Source organism: Canis lupus, chromosome 24 (assembly GCF_011100685.1).
Source record: "Canis lupus familiaris isolate Mischka breed German Shepherd chromosome 24, alternate assembly UU_Cfam_GSD_1.0, whole genome shotgun sequence".
Taxonomy (NCBI): Eukaryota; Metazoa; Chordata; class Mammalia; order Carnivora; family Canidae; genus Canis; species Canis lupus.
Genome location: NC_049245.1, coordinates 23,049,128 through 23,064,922, shown reverse-complemented (window position 1 = coordinate 23,064,922; position 15,795 = coordinate 23,049,128). Strand labels below are relative to the sequence as shown.

The following is a 15,795-nucleotide window of genomic DNA, read 5'->3' as shown; positions in this document are numbered from 1 at the left end:
TTCCACCCTGACAACAACCTGTTATCATCATCTTCAACGGCAGCAGCAGCAGCATCACCCACATCCCTGTTTAGAGATGAAGAAATTGTGGCTCAAACAAGTTAAGTGACTTCTCTACAGAAGTGGCAGAATTGAGATCCAAGCCCAAGATGTGCCTGAAACCAAAGCCTTGACATAGGACATGCCATTTGTCTTCTTGTTCCACTAGTCTGTGAGATTCTTGAGGGCTGGGGCATGCCTTACCTATCTTGTATATTCCTCTCTCCACTCAGTGTATAGCAAATGTTGAACAAATGGGTGAATGAACACATGAATGGGCCAACTTCTCAGTTTCTCTGACTGTCAAATAGGCTAACATTTCCTTGCCTTCTATTACATGGTGGGTATGAGAGCCACACAGTGGCTCTGCGTGTTTAGAGTGACAGCCATACATGAGGTAGGGATTTCCCTCCATCTTCAGCCCACCTTTGTCCTGTCCCAGACTCCTTTTCAAAATGGCATTGGGCAGAGATATGGACTCCTTTAGGTGGTCAGTTTGGATGGCTCGGGATGAATTCTCTGACTTCTTATGATAAAAGACATTGGATTATCCCCCAAAGCTCTATGGGTCTGTAGCTTTGAAGCTCTGGTTCAATCTTTTCTCTCCTAAAAATATATGACATAATTCAGGGGTGCCTGGGTGCCTTAGTTGGTTAAACATCTGACTCTTGATTTCGGCTCAGGTCATGATCTCAGGGTCATGGGATTGAGCCCTGTGTCAGGCTCTGTGCTCAGTGCAGGAGTCTGCTTGGGATTCTCTCTCTCCCTCTCCCTTTCCCCCTCCCCTTGCTCTTTCTCTCTCTAAATAAATTATATATATATGTATATAATTATATTAATTATATAATTAATATGTTATACTAATTATAATGATCATATATACATATAATTATGTCATATATATATGACATAATTTGGATCATATAACTCTTGCTCAATATTTAGCAATAATTGACTATTGCACACAGAGTAAGATCTTTATTTTTGGCCTTGGCCTGTGAGGCTTTGTCTGGTTTGACTCCTGTCTGCCTCTCTAACCTCATTCTCCAACACTTCTTGCTAATCTCTTTAGTTGCATTAGCTTTCTTTTAGTTTCTTGGCTATACCTACCTTGTTCCTGTCTCAGGACCCTTTGCACATTCTGGCCCCATTGCCTTGATCCCTTTCCTCCACATTTTGCCTACTTTTTTCATCCTACAGGTCTCAGCTTGTATGTTACCTCTGAGAGGCCTTCCCTGGCACCTTGGTGAAATCAGGCACGCCTGCATTATTATCTTCCAGTACCCCTGTGGTTTTCCTTCTTAGCCATCATTGGAATTTGTAGTCATGTGTCTGTTTGTTGGCTGAGCCTCACAAGCTTCAGGAGGCAGAAATCATTCTTGCTCTTGCTTTGTTTTGCTCACATGGCACAGAGTAGGTGCTTGATATCCTATTTATTGAATAAATCGGACATTTTTTTCCTCTAATGATAAAAGTCAATCATATTAACCATAAAATGTTTGGAAAAGATGTTAAGAAGAAAATAAAAATCATTTGCAATCCTACCAACTCAAGCATCTGACAATCACATAACATTTTGAATTAATTTATTTTATATATATTCAAGTCTGGGATCTTATTCTTTTTTGGGGGGGGATCTTATTCTAATTTTGTATCCTGATTTTTTTTAAAGATTTTATTTATTTATTCATGAGACACACACACAGAGAGAGAGAGAGCGAAAGAGGCAGAGACACGAAAAAAAAAATTAAAAAAAAAAAAAGAGGCAGAGACACGGGCAGAGGGAGAAGCAGGCTCCATGCAGGGAGCCCGATACGGGACCTCATCCTGGGACTCTGGGATCACGCTCTGAGCCAAAGGCAGACACTTCACCACTGAGCCCCCCAGGCATCCCATGCATCCTGATTTTCTTGTGAGTATTTTCTTTTGACACCAAATGTTCTTTGAAAGCATGACTTTAGGGGTTGTGGGTGGGGCAGGGCAGTTAAGCGCCTGACTCTGGGTTTTGGCTTAGGTCGTGATCTCAGTGTTGTGAGATGGAGCCCCATGTTGGGCTCTGTGCTCTGTGCAGTCTACTTGAGACTCACTTTACCTTCCCCCGTCTCTCCACACCACGCTCTTTCTTGCTCTCTCTCTAAAGTAAATAATTTAAAAAAAATATTATATTTATTTATTCATGAGAGACACAGAGAGAGAGGGAGAGACATAGGCAAAGACAGAAGCAGATTCCCTGCCGGGAGCCCGATGCAGGACTCAATCTCAGGACCCAGCATCATGACCTGAGCCAAAGGTAGATGCTCAACCACTGAACCACCCACCCTAAAATAAATAAATCTTTTTTTTTTTTTTTTTTTTTTTTAAAGATTTTTTTTTTATTTATTTATTCATGATAGACACAGAGAGAGAGAGGCAGAGACACAGGCAGAGAGAGAAGCAGGCTCCATGCACCGGGAGCCTGACATGGGATTCGATCCCAGGTCTCCAGGATCGCGCCCTGGGTCAAAGGCAGGCGCTAAACCACTGCGCCACCCAGGGATCCCAAATAAATCTTTTTTAAAAAGATAAGAGCATGACTTTAATGGCTATGTAATATTTCTTACTAAGAATTTGTCAGAAAAAAATAAATCCTCTTGGGGCTTCTTGGGTGGCTTAGTGGTTGAGCATCTGCCTTTGGCTCAAGGCATGATCCTGGAGTCCTGGGATCGAGTCCCACATCGGGCTCCCTGCATGGAGCCTGCTTCTCTGCCTGTGTCTCTGCCTCTTCTCTCTGTGTCTCTCATGAATAAATAAATAAAATCTTAAAAAAAAATAAATCCTCTCTTGTTGGACATGTAGCTTGTTCCCAAATTTTCATCATAAAACCAATGCTGTGGCAACCAGCCTTGCCCTTAAATGTTTCTCTGAATCTTTGATGATTTCTTTAGAAAATCTCCAGAAGTGAAAATTTATCATAGACACTTCAAAGAAAATGAATATCTTCAAGATTCCTGATCAGCGTGAGATCTGGCTTGCTCTTGTCAACCTCAGGCATTTGGGTTTCTTGTGGGGGAAGGTGAGTATCATTTAGTGAAATATCTGAATTACAAGTTTATGCTAGAAGGAAAAGCAGTTTGACTCCATCTAACATCTCAAACTAGGTTTTGTTTACTTTAAGGTATCACGTAAAAGAGTTCTTTGCTCTAATAAATGGATAAGGATTATTTCTCCTTGGAATATATCTTTATACAAATGGAAGATCTGGAGTCCTTGGCCCTACCTACCCTCTGGTTTCTAGCAGTAGTGTGTCCTCAGATGGAAGCAGGGCCTGAATTAGGGGTGATGAGTTCATCCGTCTACCACACATCCTTCCTTTCATTCATCTATCCATTCATGTATTCGTCAAATATTTATTAAGCACCTACTATGTACCAAGCCCAGGAATGCATCAATGAGCCATGGTCTCTCCTCTCATAATTTGTAGTCAGAGAGACAGACACAGAAGAAGTAAGCAGACCATTCAATAAAATAATGACAAGTTGTGCTAAGTGTTTTGAAAGAAAGTTTGAGATGCGAGTAGTGGAGGGCCTCTTAGATGAGGTGATCTTTTTTTTTTTTTTTTTTTTTAAAGAGGGATACTTTATTTTTTTTTAACTTTTATTTATTTATGATAGTCACAGAGAGAGAGAGAGAGAGGCAGAGACACAGGCAGAGGGAGAAGCAGGCTCCATGCACTGGGAGCCCGACGTGGGATTCGATCCCGGGTCTCCAGGATCGTGCCCCGGGCCAAAGGCAGGCGCCAAACCGCTGCGCCACCCAGGGATCCCTGAGGTGATCTTTTTTAAAAAAAGATTTTATTTATTTAAGAGAGAGAGAGAGAGAGAGAGAGAGAGCTTGAGCCAGAGAGCACGAGCAGGGGGAGCAGGAGAGGGAGAAGTAGAGGGACAGGGAGAAGCAGGCAGAGAGCCCAAAGTGGGGTTCAATCCCAGGACTCTGGGATCATGAACTGAGCCAAAGGCAGACACTTAACCCACCAAGCTACTCAGTTGCCCCAGATGAAGTGATTTCTTAGTTGATCTAAAGGATGAGAAGATACTATCCCACGCAGGGTGAGGGAAAGAAGGAGAGGGAGTGGCTTTCACAAGCCTTGCAGTAGGGATCAATCCCGTGGGGAGCAAGTCAAGGCCAGTGTGCCTGACTAGGGAGGGCAAGGGGGTGGCAGGGAGGCAACTAGAGACCAGTAGAGGCAGAGGCTGGGGGCTGTGGTAAAGACGGTGGATTTTCTTCTGCGTTGGATGGGAGGCCATTGGAGGGTTTTCATCAGGGAGTGATATGATTTGACTTATGTTTTGAAAAGTCTTTTCTGGCTGCTATATTATAATCCAGGTGAGAGACAATGGGTGCCTTGTCCATGTGGTATTGCTGATGGATGTGAGAGTCATTTACAAAGTAGGGCAACAGGATTGAAATTGGTATTGGACGAGGTGTGGAGGAGGCAGAGCCTTCAGCTGGGGAGTAGGGGTGCCTTGCTGCCAGTGGGGAAGAGTGAGAGCCTTCTGTGTCCTCCCTTCTAGGCTCCTTTCTTACTTCTGAGGAACTTCCCCCCGTTGATTCCTTTAAGTAATCTCTACACCCAACATGGGGCTCGAACTCACCACTCTGAGATCGAGAGTGGAGGAGCATGGTCAACCAACCAGGTGCCCCTTCTTCTATTCTTTAGGTTACTATCCTAGCTGTCAAAACGCCTCCATCCTCTGTTCACTTTCCTTAGCACTTTGCTCCTTGGTTCTTGATGGTTCGTGCACTGGGGCCTCCCTCCTGGGTAGCTCACTGCCTTAACTCCATGGAGCATGGAGGTTCCTCAGACACGTCTGCTTTGCAGGTTAGAAGGTGGAGCTAGAGCAGCAGATCTCTAGCCCCCAGCATTATTCTAATCAGGGCCTCTCTTTGTCATCTGCCTTATGAATCAGGTTTCTTTGCAAGCTTTTATTTGAGGAAATGAATCATTAGCTTTGAAAAACATTTGAAAACTACTTCTTAAAAAGTATATTTCCTTAAAAAGACCTTCAGGAGTGATGCCATTGGGGAAGACCTTAGGCCACCAAGGCAGGTGAATGAGAGAGGTGTTTTGGGCTATTTGCTCCCCAGCTGAGCTAAGAGGCCTGGGATGGAGGTGGGGGCAAGGGGAGGTCTTCTGGGGTAGAAGGAGGAGGATGGTGGTCCTTGGATCTAGTGTGTTGACTTCCAGCACCAAAGGTGGTGTGGGCAACCCTGCTGGGCCAATGGGGGTAATTGCACACCCCATCAGGTGCCACTCAGTGTTATCCTAAGAAGCTAAGGGGTACCAGCTGTCCCTGCCTGCAGACTATAAAGTGAGATGCACCTGTTAGAGTCATGGGAGGGAAATGAAGAGCTTCCGTGGTAGGATAGGGCCTCTCATGCCTGGATAGCTCATTCCTGCTGAGGAGCAGGCCAAGGCTTCCTTGGCTTTCTTCAAGGTCCTAAGGATGCCTCCATTCAGTTATTTTGTACCTACTATGTATCTACCATGCATTAGGCAGTGTGCTCACACATGGGTGGGAAAATTCTGGGTTTAGGATTCAACTCTGCTCGGTGAATATGTCTCCCAGCCCTTGATACACCAACTGCTGAGCCACTCAGGTGTCCCTGGGCCTGAGCTCTTGAAGCTCAAGCTCTCCCTGTGTCTTCTGAGGAGCCTCCCTTCCCTGAGATGCTGAAGACAGAATTCAGAATATCTCCCTGAGGTGCCAAGGACACCCAAGAACTACTAAGGAGAAAAGCCCTTCCTTTTAAACATTTCAGGGTAGCTTTGCCACCTCCCAGAGTCCCCTAGCAAACTCAGAACCAGACTCCCTTTTTTTTTTTTTAGATTATTTATTTATTCATGAGAGACACACACAGAGAGAGAGAGAGAGAGAGAGGCAGAGACACAGGCAGAAGGAGAAGCAGGCTCCATGCAGGGAGCCCGATGTGGGACTTGATCCTGGGTCTCCAGGATCAGGCCCTGGGATGAAGGCGGTGCTAAACCACTGAGCCACCCGGGCTGCCCCCAGACTCCCTCTTAAACAGAAATCATCTTATTGCAACTGAGATGTTCCACTGTGACTGTGGCCATTCTTGGACTCTCAAGGATCCAGACCACTTGTGGCTGAGGGAGGGACAGGCCTTCGGTAAGAACCGGCTATTCCTCTGGAACGGTCAGGAGCACATAACCCTGTGGATAGAAACAGGTAGACATGCCCTCTCTGTCCTTGCTGCCCACAAAACCAGCTATCCCAGCTCGCCATCTTGAGTAGGGTTGTATGTGTCCTAAGGGTACAGCTTCCCCTGTTGGCAAGAAGGCAGGGTCAGGGACAGACTGGACAAGGGGACAGAGTGCAGGGGAAGAAGGATCTTGAGAATGTCTGTGAAGGAAGGAACAGATCAATCCTTGGAGCTCTTCCTGAAAACCTATCTATCAAGAGTCCTCTACTATTTCTGATGCACTGGGGCTCATCCTGCCATGGTCACCCTGAGGTAGGTTTCTCATCCAGCTAGAGCCTCTACGTGCTCCCACCCACAATGCCCAAACCATGCTACTGGAATCTATCTGTTTCTGTACCTGTTTTTCCACCAGAAGGGGAGCTCTTGAAGGTTTCAGGGACTGGGTCTAACTCCTATCTTTGTCCTAGCATCACTCGGCACATGGCCAGGCACAGAGTGCCAGTGATATGTATTAACAGAATGAACTAGTGACAGTGAATGAATGAGGGAGTGATTAGGGTGGCCATGTAAGGATGTGCAGTTTGTGCACTGCCCAACTCCAGGCGATGTCGTTTCTGTACCATAGTATGAGTGGTGCATTTTGGAGTTGTGTAATACGTAACTGGCACAAATGTACGAGGCAGCCTAGAAGTGAATCAGTGAGTGAGCCTATGAGTCCTCCCACTCTGTCTCCTCTTGTCTCTGTAGGTCTGGTTATGAGAGAGCTGCTGCAGCTGTGTTCTGACTTGGCCATTTTTGGCATTCAGAACTATAGAGGGACCCCTGCCATTCCTGGCCCACTTTGCCAGGTGTTGTGGCATCATTCCTGGAGCAGCCCTAGCCCCTGTATTACCTGTAGTAGCTCATCTTGGGCTGACCGCTCCCTGCCAGGGTCATCCCTGGTTGAGTGGGGCATAGGGTAGGGGTCTGAGGATGGGGTGGGGAAGTAGCACAGGCAAGGATCTGGGGTTTTATGAGACAAACTGCTGCTGCTCTCTCCTGCCTCTGGCACTGTAACTTCTGGTTCTTGAAAGCAGGTTTCTAGTGTCTCCCAAATATCAAGATTGGGAACCAGGCATAAGCTGAGGATCCTGAAGCTCAAATTTTAGGTCTGGGATGGTGGGTCAAAGTAGGGCTGAGTGAAATCAGTGGTCCTAGCAGTTCCTTGTGCCCCTGAGGGGAACCCTCACCTCCACTGTCTATCTTTATCTCCATTTTATAGACAGGGACAACAGGCTGAGGGAGGGGCAGTGGCTTGCCTGATGTCACAGCCAGGAGGTTCCATCTGATTGTCTCTCTGCCCTGACCCTAGAGCCCCTTCAGCACTGCTGTTGAAGTGGGAGTCTCGTTAAGGTGGGAAATGAAGACATGAAGGGCATGTCTTTCCACCAACCCCATCTACTTCTCAGATTAACCTCATGGAGGGATGGAATGAAGGCCAAGGGGGCAAGGTGACTCTGGGGGCAGATTCAGAGCTGGCATTCTTCCTTGGTGGCACCTCTGTGGTTCCTCTGCTAGTTTTCTTGGCCCTCTGCTTGTAGGCTTCATCTTACCTCTGTGGCATTTAGCCAACCTAGTGCCAGCCTGGGTTTCTACCCTCTGATAGTTCACAGAAAGCAGGTGCCAGAGGCAAGAGCCCTGTTCTGGGGGCGGGGGGTTAGTGGGTGGTCCTGGCTAAGGGTAAAGGCTTTAAAATTAGATAAACCCCAATTGGAACCCTGGGCAAATGTCTCTGCCTCTCTGAGCATCAGTTCCTTCCCTTGTAAAATGGGAGAAATAATAACATCAACTTCATGGAGCTCATTGTGACAACTTCCTGTGTGAGGCATTGAAGCTTTCAGTGAGCCAGTGGCCTGGCTCCCTGAGGGATTCATGGAGCCTCATGGAACCTCAGTTTCTTCATCTATAAATGTGAGCCCTCCTCACATCCAGGAGGGCTATGAGATGGTGAGACTAGGGAAGTAAAGGGCTTGCCACATGCAGTGCCTCCTCTGCCTGAGACTCAGCCTCTACCCCTGCAGGATGAAGACAAGGCACCTGTAGGGGTCCAAGACCCTTCGAGCTCTGACCTCCCATGGGTGTCTCAGGAGGCTCTTTTTCTCAGCATTTACCTTGGAGGGCTCCACGTGGGCCTGGTCAAAGGAGATGCCCTTGACGTTGGGCAGCGGAAGGTCTTGTTCTCCGAGCAGCTCTGTGAGAAGTGTGGGTAGGGGAGAGTTCAGTGCCCTGATGAGTGTGGGGTGGGGCCGTGCCAGCTGGCCCCTGGCTGACTGCTCCACTGTCCAGAGCAGAGAAGGGACTTGGCATGGCCCCTTTCTCCTCCCCTTTCTCAGGGGACACTGTCCCTTATCAGGTAACCTCACTCCAGAAAATCAGGTCTCTAAACAGCTACTCTACTCATTTATTCAAAAGCTGCCTTGAGGGCAGCCCCAGTGGCCCAGTGGTTTAGCACCGCTTTCAGCCCAAGGTGTGATCCTGGAGACCTGGGATTGAGTCCCATGTTGGGTTCCCTGCACGGAGCCTGCTTCTCCCTCTGCCTGTGTCTCTGCCTCTTTCTCTCTGTGTCTGTCATGAATAAATAAATAAAATCTTAAAAAAAAAAAAAAAAAACCAAAAAACTGCCTTGAGGGAATTTCTTCTTGGAAAATTTCAGTAACTATGAACACATTCTTGTGGAGATATTCTTAGCAGCATTTTAAGGAATGTTCGGTTTGTTGAAAGCATCTTAGGATTCTATTAATGAATTTCATTCTTCTCATTTAATTGAGGAAAACAACTGAAACAATGTGCTCCTGAAAATGCTAGAATGTTGGCAGAAACAAAATGTCTCAGAAAAAGATTAGGAACAAGTCAGTATAAACTGAAAAATCAGCCTTAAAACACTAGGAACTTGGTTATATAATAAGAAAATATCCATTAAATATATTAAAGAAAATATTAGTCAATATACTCATTTATCAAATATATGAAAGGTAATCCTTAGAGTAAATTTTTGGTAAGTTGGTAAATGGTAAACTTGGAGAATTGGTCATTTTGTAAATTGAGTTTCAAAGAATTAACCATTTGGCCAGTTGATTTTTGGCAAACTGAATTTCTGAGATTTGACTTTGAGGGCCTGGTATGGGCCCCTCCTGCCCCAAATTTTGCACTGACCAGCCCTTACCGCTCCCCCCCCAGGCTCCCCACCATCACTCTGGGCTCAGGGGAGGGTCTCATACCCCCTTGCTGGCCCTTTGTGTCATTCCAGCCCAGTTAGGTGAGAGGCAGGGTGGAGGAAGAGTGACAGGTGCCTCTGGTCTCCCATCTGGCCTGTGATTTGCAGAGGCCTTGTCACCAGCCTTCTAACTCCTCCTCATTGCAATCCTTTCTCTGTGTTGGGACCAGATGACCCTGCCTGCATCAGAGGCTTCTGTGAATCTCTTCCCTGCCAATTTTCTCACTCTTAGGCTGCTTCTTACAGGCAGTTCTCCTATATTTCCTTCAGTGGCTTTGGCCCTGCTCCTTTCTTCCTTGTGGGGGAGCTTGGACAGGACCCCAGTGTGAATGGCACCTTCTAACATTGTACAACCGACTGGCCTGGGTGTTCAGAACCTGCAAGACTATCTAGGCTTCATGAACCCAGACCTAGCTCCTGGGTTATCTCTTGACTCTCACCATAGCTCTCTTTGGTCGAGGATCTAAGATACACTTATTGAATAAGCTGCTTGTGGTAGGCACTGGCCAGGTGAGGTTGCATCCTTGCTTACCTACACTCTTTTTCTGGCTGCCTTGCTGGGCCTTTCATCACCACTGTTCACCACCTCCAACTGGTCCCCCTTCTTGAACACAGATTTACTTATTTTATGCCCAGAACTTTTCCTGGCTATTGAGGGCCACAGAATGATGCCAAACCCTTCAACCCAACCAGAATTTGAGTTCCTGCCTGCATCTCTAGCCTCACTCTGCAGTCCTAACAGGAGTCTTCAAGTTGGAGTGTAGAGAGATGCCCCTATAAGGGGGAAAAAAAGCCACAGTTCTGGGCTCAGCTCTGCCAGACTTGCTGTGTGACCTTGGATAAGTCATTTAATTTCAGTGAGCCCATTTGAAAAAGGAGGAAGCTGAGCCAGATGATTTCTCAAAGGTGAGTAAGGTCTGAGCTGGTTATCCTGTATGTACTCCCGGAGTGTCTCCTGGATGGGAGGCACTGGACGGGGTGTGGGGAGACAATGAAAAGCAGACAGGGTCCTCACCCTTGGGCAGCTTACCATTTGTTTAAGGTAATGGCCGTTGACCAAATAATCATGTAAGTAGGTGGGCAATTGTTGCATAGACTGTGTCAGGGGAGGGAGAACAGTGAGTTCTATGGAGCAGAGGAACCTGACTAGGCTCCACACTCCCTTAGAACTCACTTCCCACTTCCTAGGGTCATCTCCCTCACATCTACCTGCAGTCTGTTATCTCAGGATCTGCTTCTGAGGGAGCTGGAACAAAGACAGTGCTGTTTTGTTGCTGATAGCTAAATATAGATGTGATGTCTCAAAAAAATTCAGCTTTAGAGTGTCTAAGATACAAAACATCTACCCTATTGGCAACGTTTGACTGAGCTGAGTGTTAGCTGCCCACTTACAGCAGTGCATGTTTGCTGTCGGCCCCACCTGACCTGCTTCCTTTGGGAATGGTACCTCCCTGGACCCTGAAAGCACTGGAGTTGTGAACTGTGGTCTCCACCATCTCTAAGGCCCCTACCTGTTCTCACTTTCCAAGATGCCAATCCCCTAAGAAGCCTTCCTGGCCACGCATCCCACTTCTGGGCTCCTCTCAGCACAAGCTGACTGGGCAAAGAACAAGGGCCCTTCCCACCCCGCTATCTGCCACACTCCAAATTTCAGTGTCTACCCTGCCTCCATCTGCCTTGCCTGTGGGCAGTTCTTGACCAACTCTAGGGGACAAGGCAGAAACCAGCTGTCCACGCAGAGCTTTGGACACAGTTAATGCTGTTCCAAGCTGCATGGTATATGGGTATGGGGAGAAATATGGGGGGCTCACCATTGTGATGGGGCAAAAATATCCTGTTCAGAAGCTCTAAGAGAAAGGCCTCCAAACGTTTTTCCTACAACAGATGAAAAAAGAACAGGAAGGTCACTTTGCTGGGTTGGCAGATTCTGATCATGGGAATTGGGCACCTCCACACTACAGGTGCCCAAAGGAGATCAGAAATAGTCCTGGGGGCTCCATTTATAAAGGGCATTGGAGCCAGCTGACCGGAGAATGAAGGGCCTGGGGCAAGTTGAGGGACCTGACAAAGAGTTACCCTCACTCTAGGTCACAGGGGCTATCTTCATATCTGTAGAATGGCCCAGGGGGAGAGCAAATAGGTTGGGCCAGAGGAAACCCCAGGACCAGAGCTTCACAGGGACCAACTTTGTGTCAGTTCGAGGAGGAGCTCTCCAATGCTTAGACCAGTTTGGTAACGGGGCAGGAATTTTCTCATTGAGATAGCAAGCCTCCTGTTACCTGGGATGTTTAAGAGTTTCAAGAGGTTGATCAGGGCTGCCCCAACCCATTTGGACAGATTGGAAAAAGACTTCCCTTTTTAAAGACATTCTTATCTCATGTACTGGGAGACTGTTACAAACATATTTGTATCTGTATTATCTATGATGTCAGTGGCTTGTACAGTGCATGACCTGTGCAACCATATACAGCAGCCCTGGTCTGGATGACTGCCCTCTGATGATGTCTTAGAAGGGACATTGACCTGGGAAGATAATCTTTAGGACATTTCATGCCTGAGATCCTATGCAAGTAAGGCCAGAGCAAGGTCTCATACAGCAGGGCTGATAATTTTGAAGTATTTCCCAGTAACATGTTCTTGTTCAGTCCTTTCATCTTGTTGTTTTTCCATCTTGCAGCCTTCTCCTATTAAAGCCTAGAGAATGAGGTTCATAGTCTTGTGGAAGTGGAGGATGGTGGGATATCCCCAGGGTGGGGCAAAAGGGGAGTTACTTTAGGGGGCCTCCCTCAGACAGGCAGGGGCAGTGAAAAACTTTCAGTGTAGGAGCAAGAACAGTGCTTGAAGGAAGAGACCGTGTGTTCCACCTGTGGACTCATTGACAAGTGGGGCCAGTGTCCCAAGGGTGAGGAGGGACCAGACTCATCACACTAAGCAGAAACTCCTCTCTGCCACATGGGGTGCAGATGGCTGAGGTGGCTCAGGACACTATGCTGGGAGGCCATGGGCGTGGAAACCCAGAAAGGGGGTGCAAACTGAATGTTCTCCCGAAGGAGGCATTCAACTTGTAGAGAAGGAGGTGTTCCATCATCCTGCACACCTCTCTCACTTCTTCCCCACATCCAATGCAGCAGGAAATCCTGTCAGCTCTATGTTCAGAATGTGTCTTGCACCTGGCCACTCCTCCCCCAACCCCACTGCCACCTGCCACCATCCTGTCCAAGCCTCATCAAGCCTCTGCATTGTTCTACCAGCCTGCTCAGTGGCCTTCCTGCCTCTGCTCCAGCCCTCTCCAGTCTGCTACTTCTGTCCTCAGAACCTTGCATTAACTTTTATCTTACTCAGGAAGATCCAGCCCCCCTCCCCACCCCAGTAGGCCACGTTCACTCTCTGACCTCCCCTCCCACTCTCTGATCCAGCCATCCTGGCCCCCTCACTGTTCCCTGAACCATCAGACACACCCTTGCCTTGGGGCTTGGGTCCCCTCTTCCCCATAACCCCATAGCTCTCTCCCATCAAGTCCTCCAGTCTTCACTCAAACACTTACCTTTTCTTTTTAATTTATTTATGATAGTCACAGAGAGAGAGAGAGAGAGAGAGAGAAAGAGAGGCAGAGACATAGGTAGAGGGAGAAGCAGGCTCCATACACCGGGAGCCTGACGTGGATTCGATCCCTGGTCTCCAGGATCGCGCCCTGGGCCAAAGGCAGGCGCCAAACCGCTGCGCCACCCAGGGATCCCAAACACTTACCTTTTCAATGAGACCTTCCCCCCATCTTCCTTTTAAGTATTACCTTCACCTGCACTCCTGATCCCCTGCCCCTCTTCTACTTTTCCTAGCATTATCACCTGATTCCATACTATATCGTTTACCTTACTGTGTGTATTGTTCATTATCTGACCTTATCCTGCTAGATTTTGAGTTCCACGAGGACAGAATCCTTTGCTTTGTTCACTGACATATCCCAAATACCTAACACAAGGCTGGGCACCTAGTAGGTATTTGTTAAGTGTATGAAAGAGTGAAGTGGACAAGTTCTGGAGGCTACCCTGACCCCATAGGGTGTGGGACTCCAGGGCAAGGTAAGATCAGTGATAGAGAGTGAAGCTTTCACCTTCCTAAATCAGGGACCTGCTGACGGGTCCTTCAGAACCATGGAGAGAGGCCAGAGGTAAGGGGAGACTCACCTGCTTTGCAAGGCCAGCAGGGTAAGGGCCCAGGGTGACAGCAGTGCTACCAGAGAAAAGAGATCATCACCCTTTCAGGTCATGGCAGCTGCTTGAGGGTGCAGCACTCAGTGACCTTCCAACACAACACCCCCTCCCTCCTTTTTTTCCTCCCTCCTCATACACCACTCCTTGCATGCTGACAGTGGGCATGGAAATGCACCCCGGACCACACTCCTGCCCCCTACTCCCCCATCTCTCTGTCAGTCCTCTTATTTCTTCTGAACATCCAAAACCAGAAGAACATTACCTGTTTGGCGTGAACTGGAGTTTTAATTCCTGATTTCTTGAGGAAAATACAGCCTTTGAAAGGAGATTCTGTGGGAATTGAAATTAGATCAGAACAGGAGAGGAGTTTATATTCCAGCTAGAGGGATTCCCTTCACCCTGGCCACCATGAGTGCTTGTGAGAGGGCTGGTCCCTCTCATGTGGTCCTTTCCCTCCACCTCAACTGCTGGTCATCTGTGTTCAGATCATGCCTGTGTGGGTATTACCATGGGAGAGACACTGATGATGCTGGTGCTCCCAGAAACCAGGGAAGGCTGGGGCTGAGTATGAGGCTCAGCCCAGTGGATTGAAAACTTTTTGCAATGAGCTACTTGGCCATAGCATCACTATTGATGGAAGCCAGAGGACTCTGGTTTTGAGGGGGTTGTCTATGGGCTTCCATAATTCACACAGTCACCTTGTAGACCAGAAATATGACTTTTTACTACCAGTCAGAGATGACCGATTTCTTCTTTTTTAAAGTTTTAATTTACTTATTTAAGTAATCTCTACACTCAACATGGGGCTTGAACTCAAAACCCTGAGATCAAGAGTTGTATGCTTTTCCAACTGAGCCAGGTAGGTGCTCCAGAGATGACCAATTTCTTGACCACAGAGTCATGCTAACTAAGATCCCAAGGTCCTATGTATCCATTGGATGCTGCTGGGCTCACCTGTGGTGGAGCAACCCTCTGGTCCTCCTTGTCTGAGGTACCTCCCCAATTTTAAGGTCTGTGGAATGGGAAATGGGAATCCCAAGGGGGCTCAGAATAAAGAGGTGGAGACTTTGGAGGAAGCTGTATTTCCCCAGAAATAGAGTAGAGAACACAGACATGCTGAGCCCCTTATGAACTGTTTTCTCTGATCTTTCTCCTCAGTTTGTGGACAAGGGCTTCCAATGCAGCCATGTCCAGGGAAGACAGTCAGAAGACTTGACAAGTACCTGCAAGGCACTGAGCAGAGGTTGTCAGAGGCCAGCCCCTTAGTTGCTGAGGAGGTCCTTGGGGGAACACTGGAAGCCGAATTCAGGGGAGCAGGTGCTCAATTCTAATGTTCTGACAACAGGCACAGCTATTTGGGTGTGGACCGATCAAATATTAGCAGGTGATAGGGCACTGGGGTCTGGCAGTGAGGTCCGCCGCTGCCTCAGTCAGCTGGCCCTGGAGGTGCCCCCAAGTAGACCCAGGCCTTTCTGAGGAACAAAGAATTTCAAGGCTTACTCACCCAGGAAACTGAGACAGAGGAAGTGTTGCTAGGCGCCAGCAGCATCAGCGAGCCTGGCTGGGTGATGGTGGCGGTGTGGCCGTCAATGTGGACAGTGGGAGGGTCGGGAGTGCTGATGGTCAGTCTCACATTTCCTCTGGACTGATTAGGAGTCTGAATGAAGTTAAAGCAGAAAAGGTGCAGACAGATGAGAGGATGGAGTTCCTTAACTCCCAGCTTGGAGGAATCGAACAGGATCATCTAAGGTGTCAGGGTCTCCGAGGTGGTATTATAGCTCTGCTGCAACTTGCTGCATGGCCTTGGAAAGTTTACTTAACCTCTCTAAGCTCCTTTAAGGTAAGATCACACTCTCCTGTCCTTGGGCATGTGTAGCAAGAAAGGACATAGAGTTTGGAGCCAGAATCCCCACTCCACCACTTGTAGGCTGTGTGGCCTGAGACAAGTTGCTTTACCTCTCTGTTTTCACACTTGTAAAATAAGGATAATCCTTCCTACTCCATAAGGTTGTTATGTGGATTGGATGAATTCAGTCATGTAGAGTGCTTAGGATAGAGCCCAGCAGCTCGTAATGCTACTGTTATCTGCTG

General features: G+C 47.7%; 1 protein-coding gene across 1 annotated transcript in view; it reads right to left on the bottom strand.

Annotated features, from left to right (window-relative positions):
• The window catches only part of LOC111092165 (vomeromodulin-like), a 35,936-nt gene extending 20,695 nt beyond the window's left edge, over window positions 1-15,241 (bottom strand). Inside the window, exons 1-3 of the mRNA XM_038572002.1 lie at window positions 15,209-15,241; window positions 13,967-14,034; window positions 11,305-11,368 (exon numbers count right to left, since the gene is read on the bottom strand). Of these exons, the coding sequence (XP_038427930.1) occupies window positions 11,305-11,307 (3 nt within the window). The 5' untranslated portion in view covers window positions 11,308-11,368; window positions 13,967-14,034; window positions 15,209-15,241. The remainder of the gene's footprint in view (window positions 1-11,304; window positions 11,369-13,966; window positions 14,035-15,208) is intronic.
• Window positions 15,242-15,795: the final 554 nt, after the last annotated feature.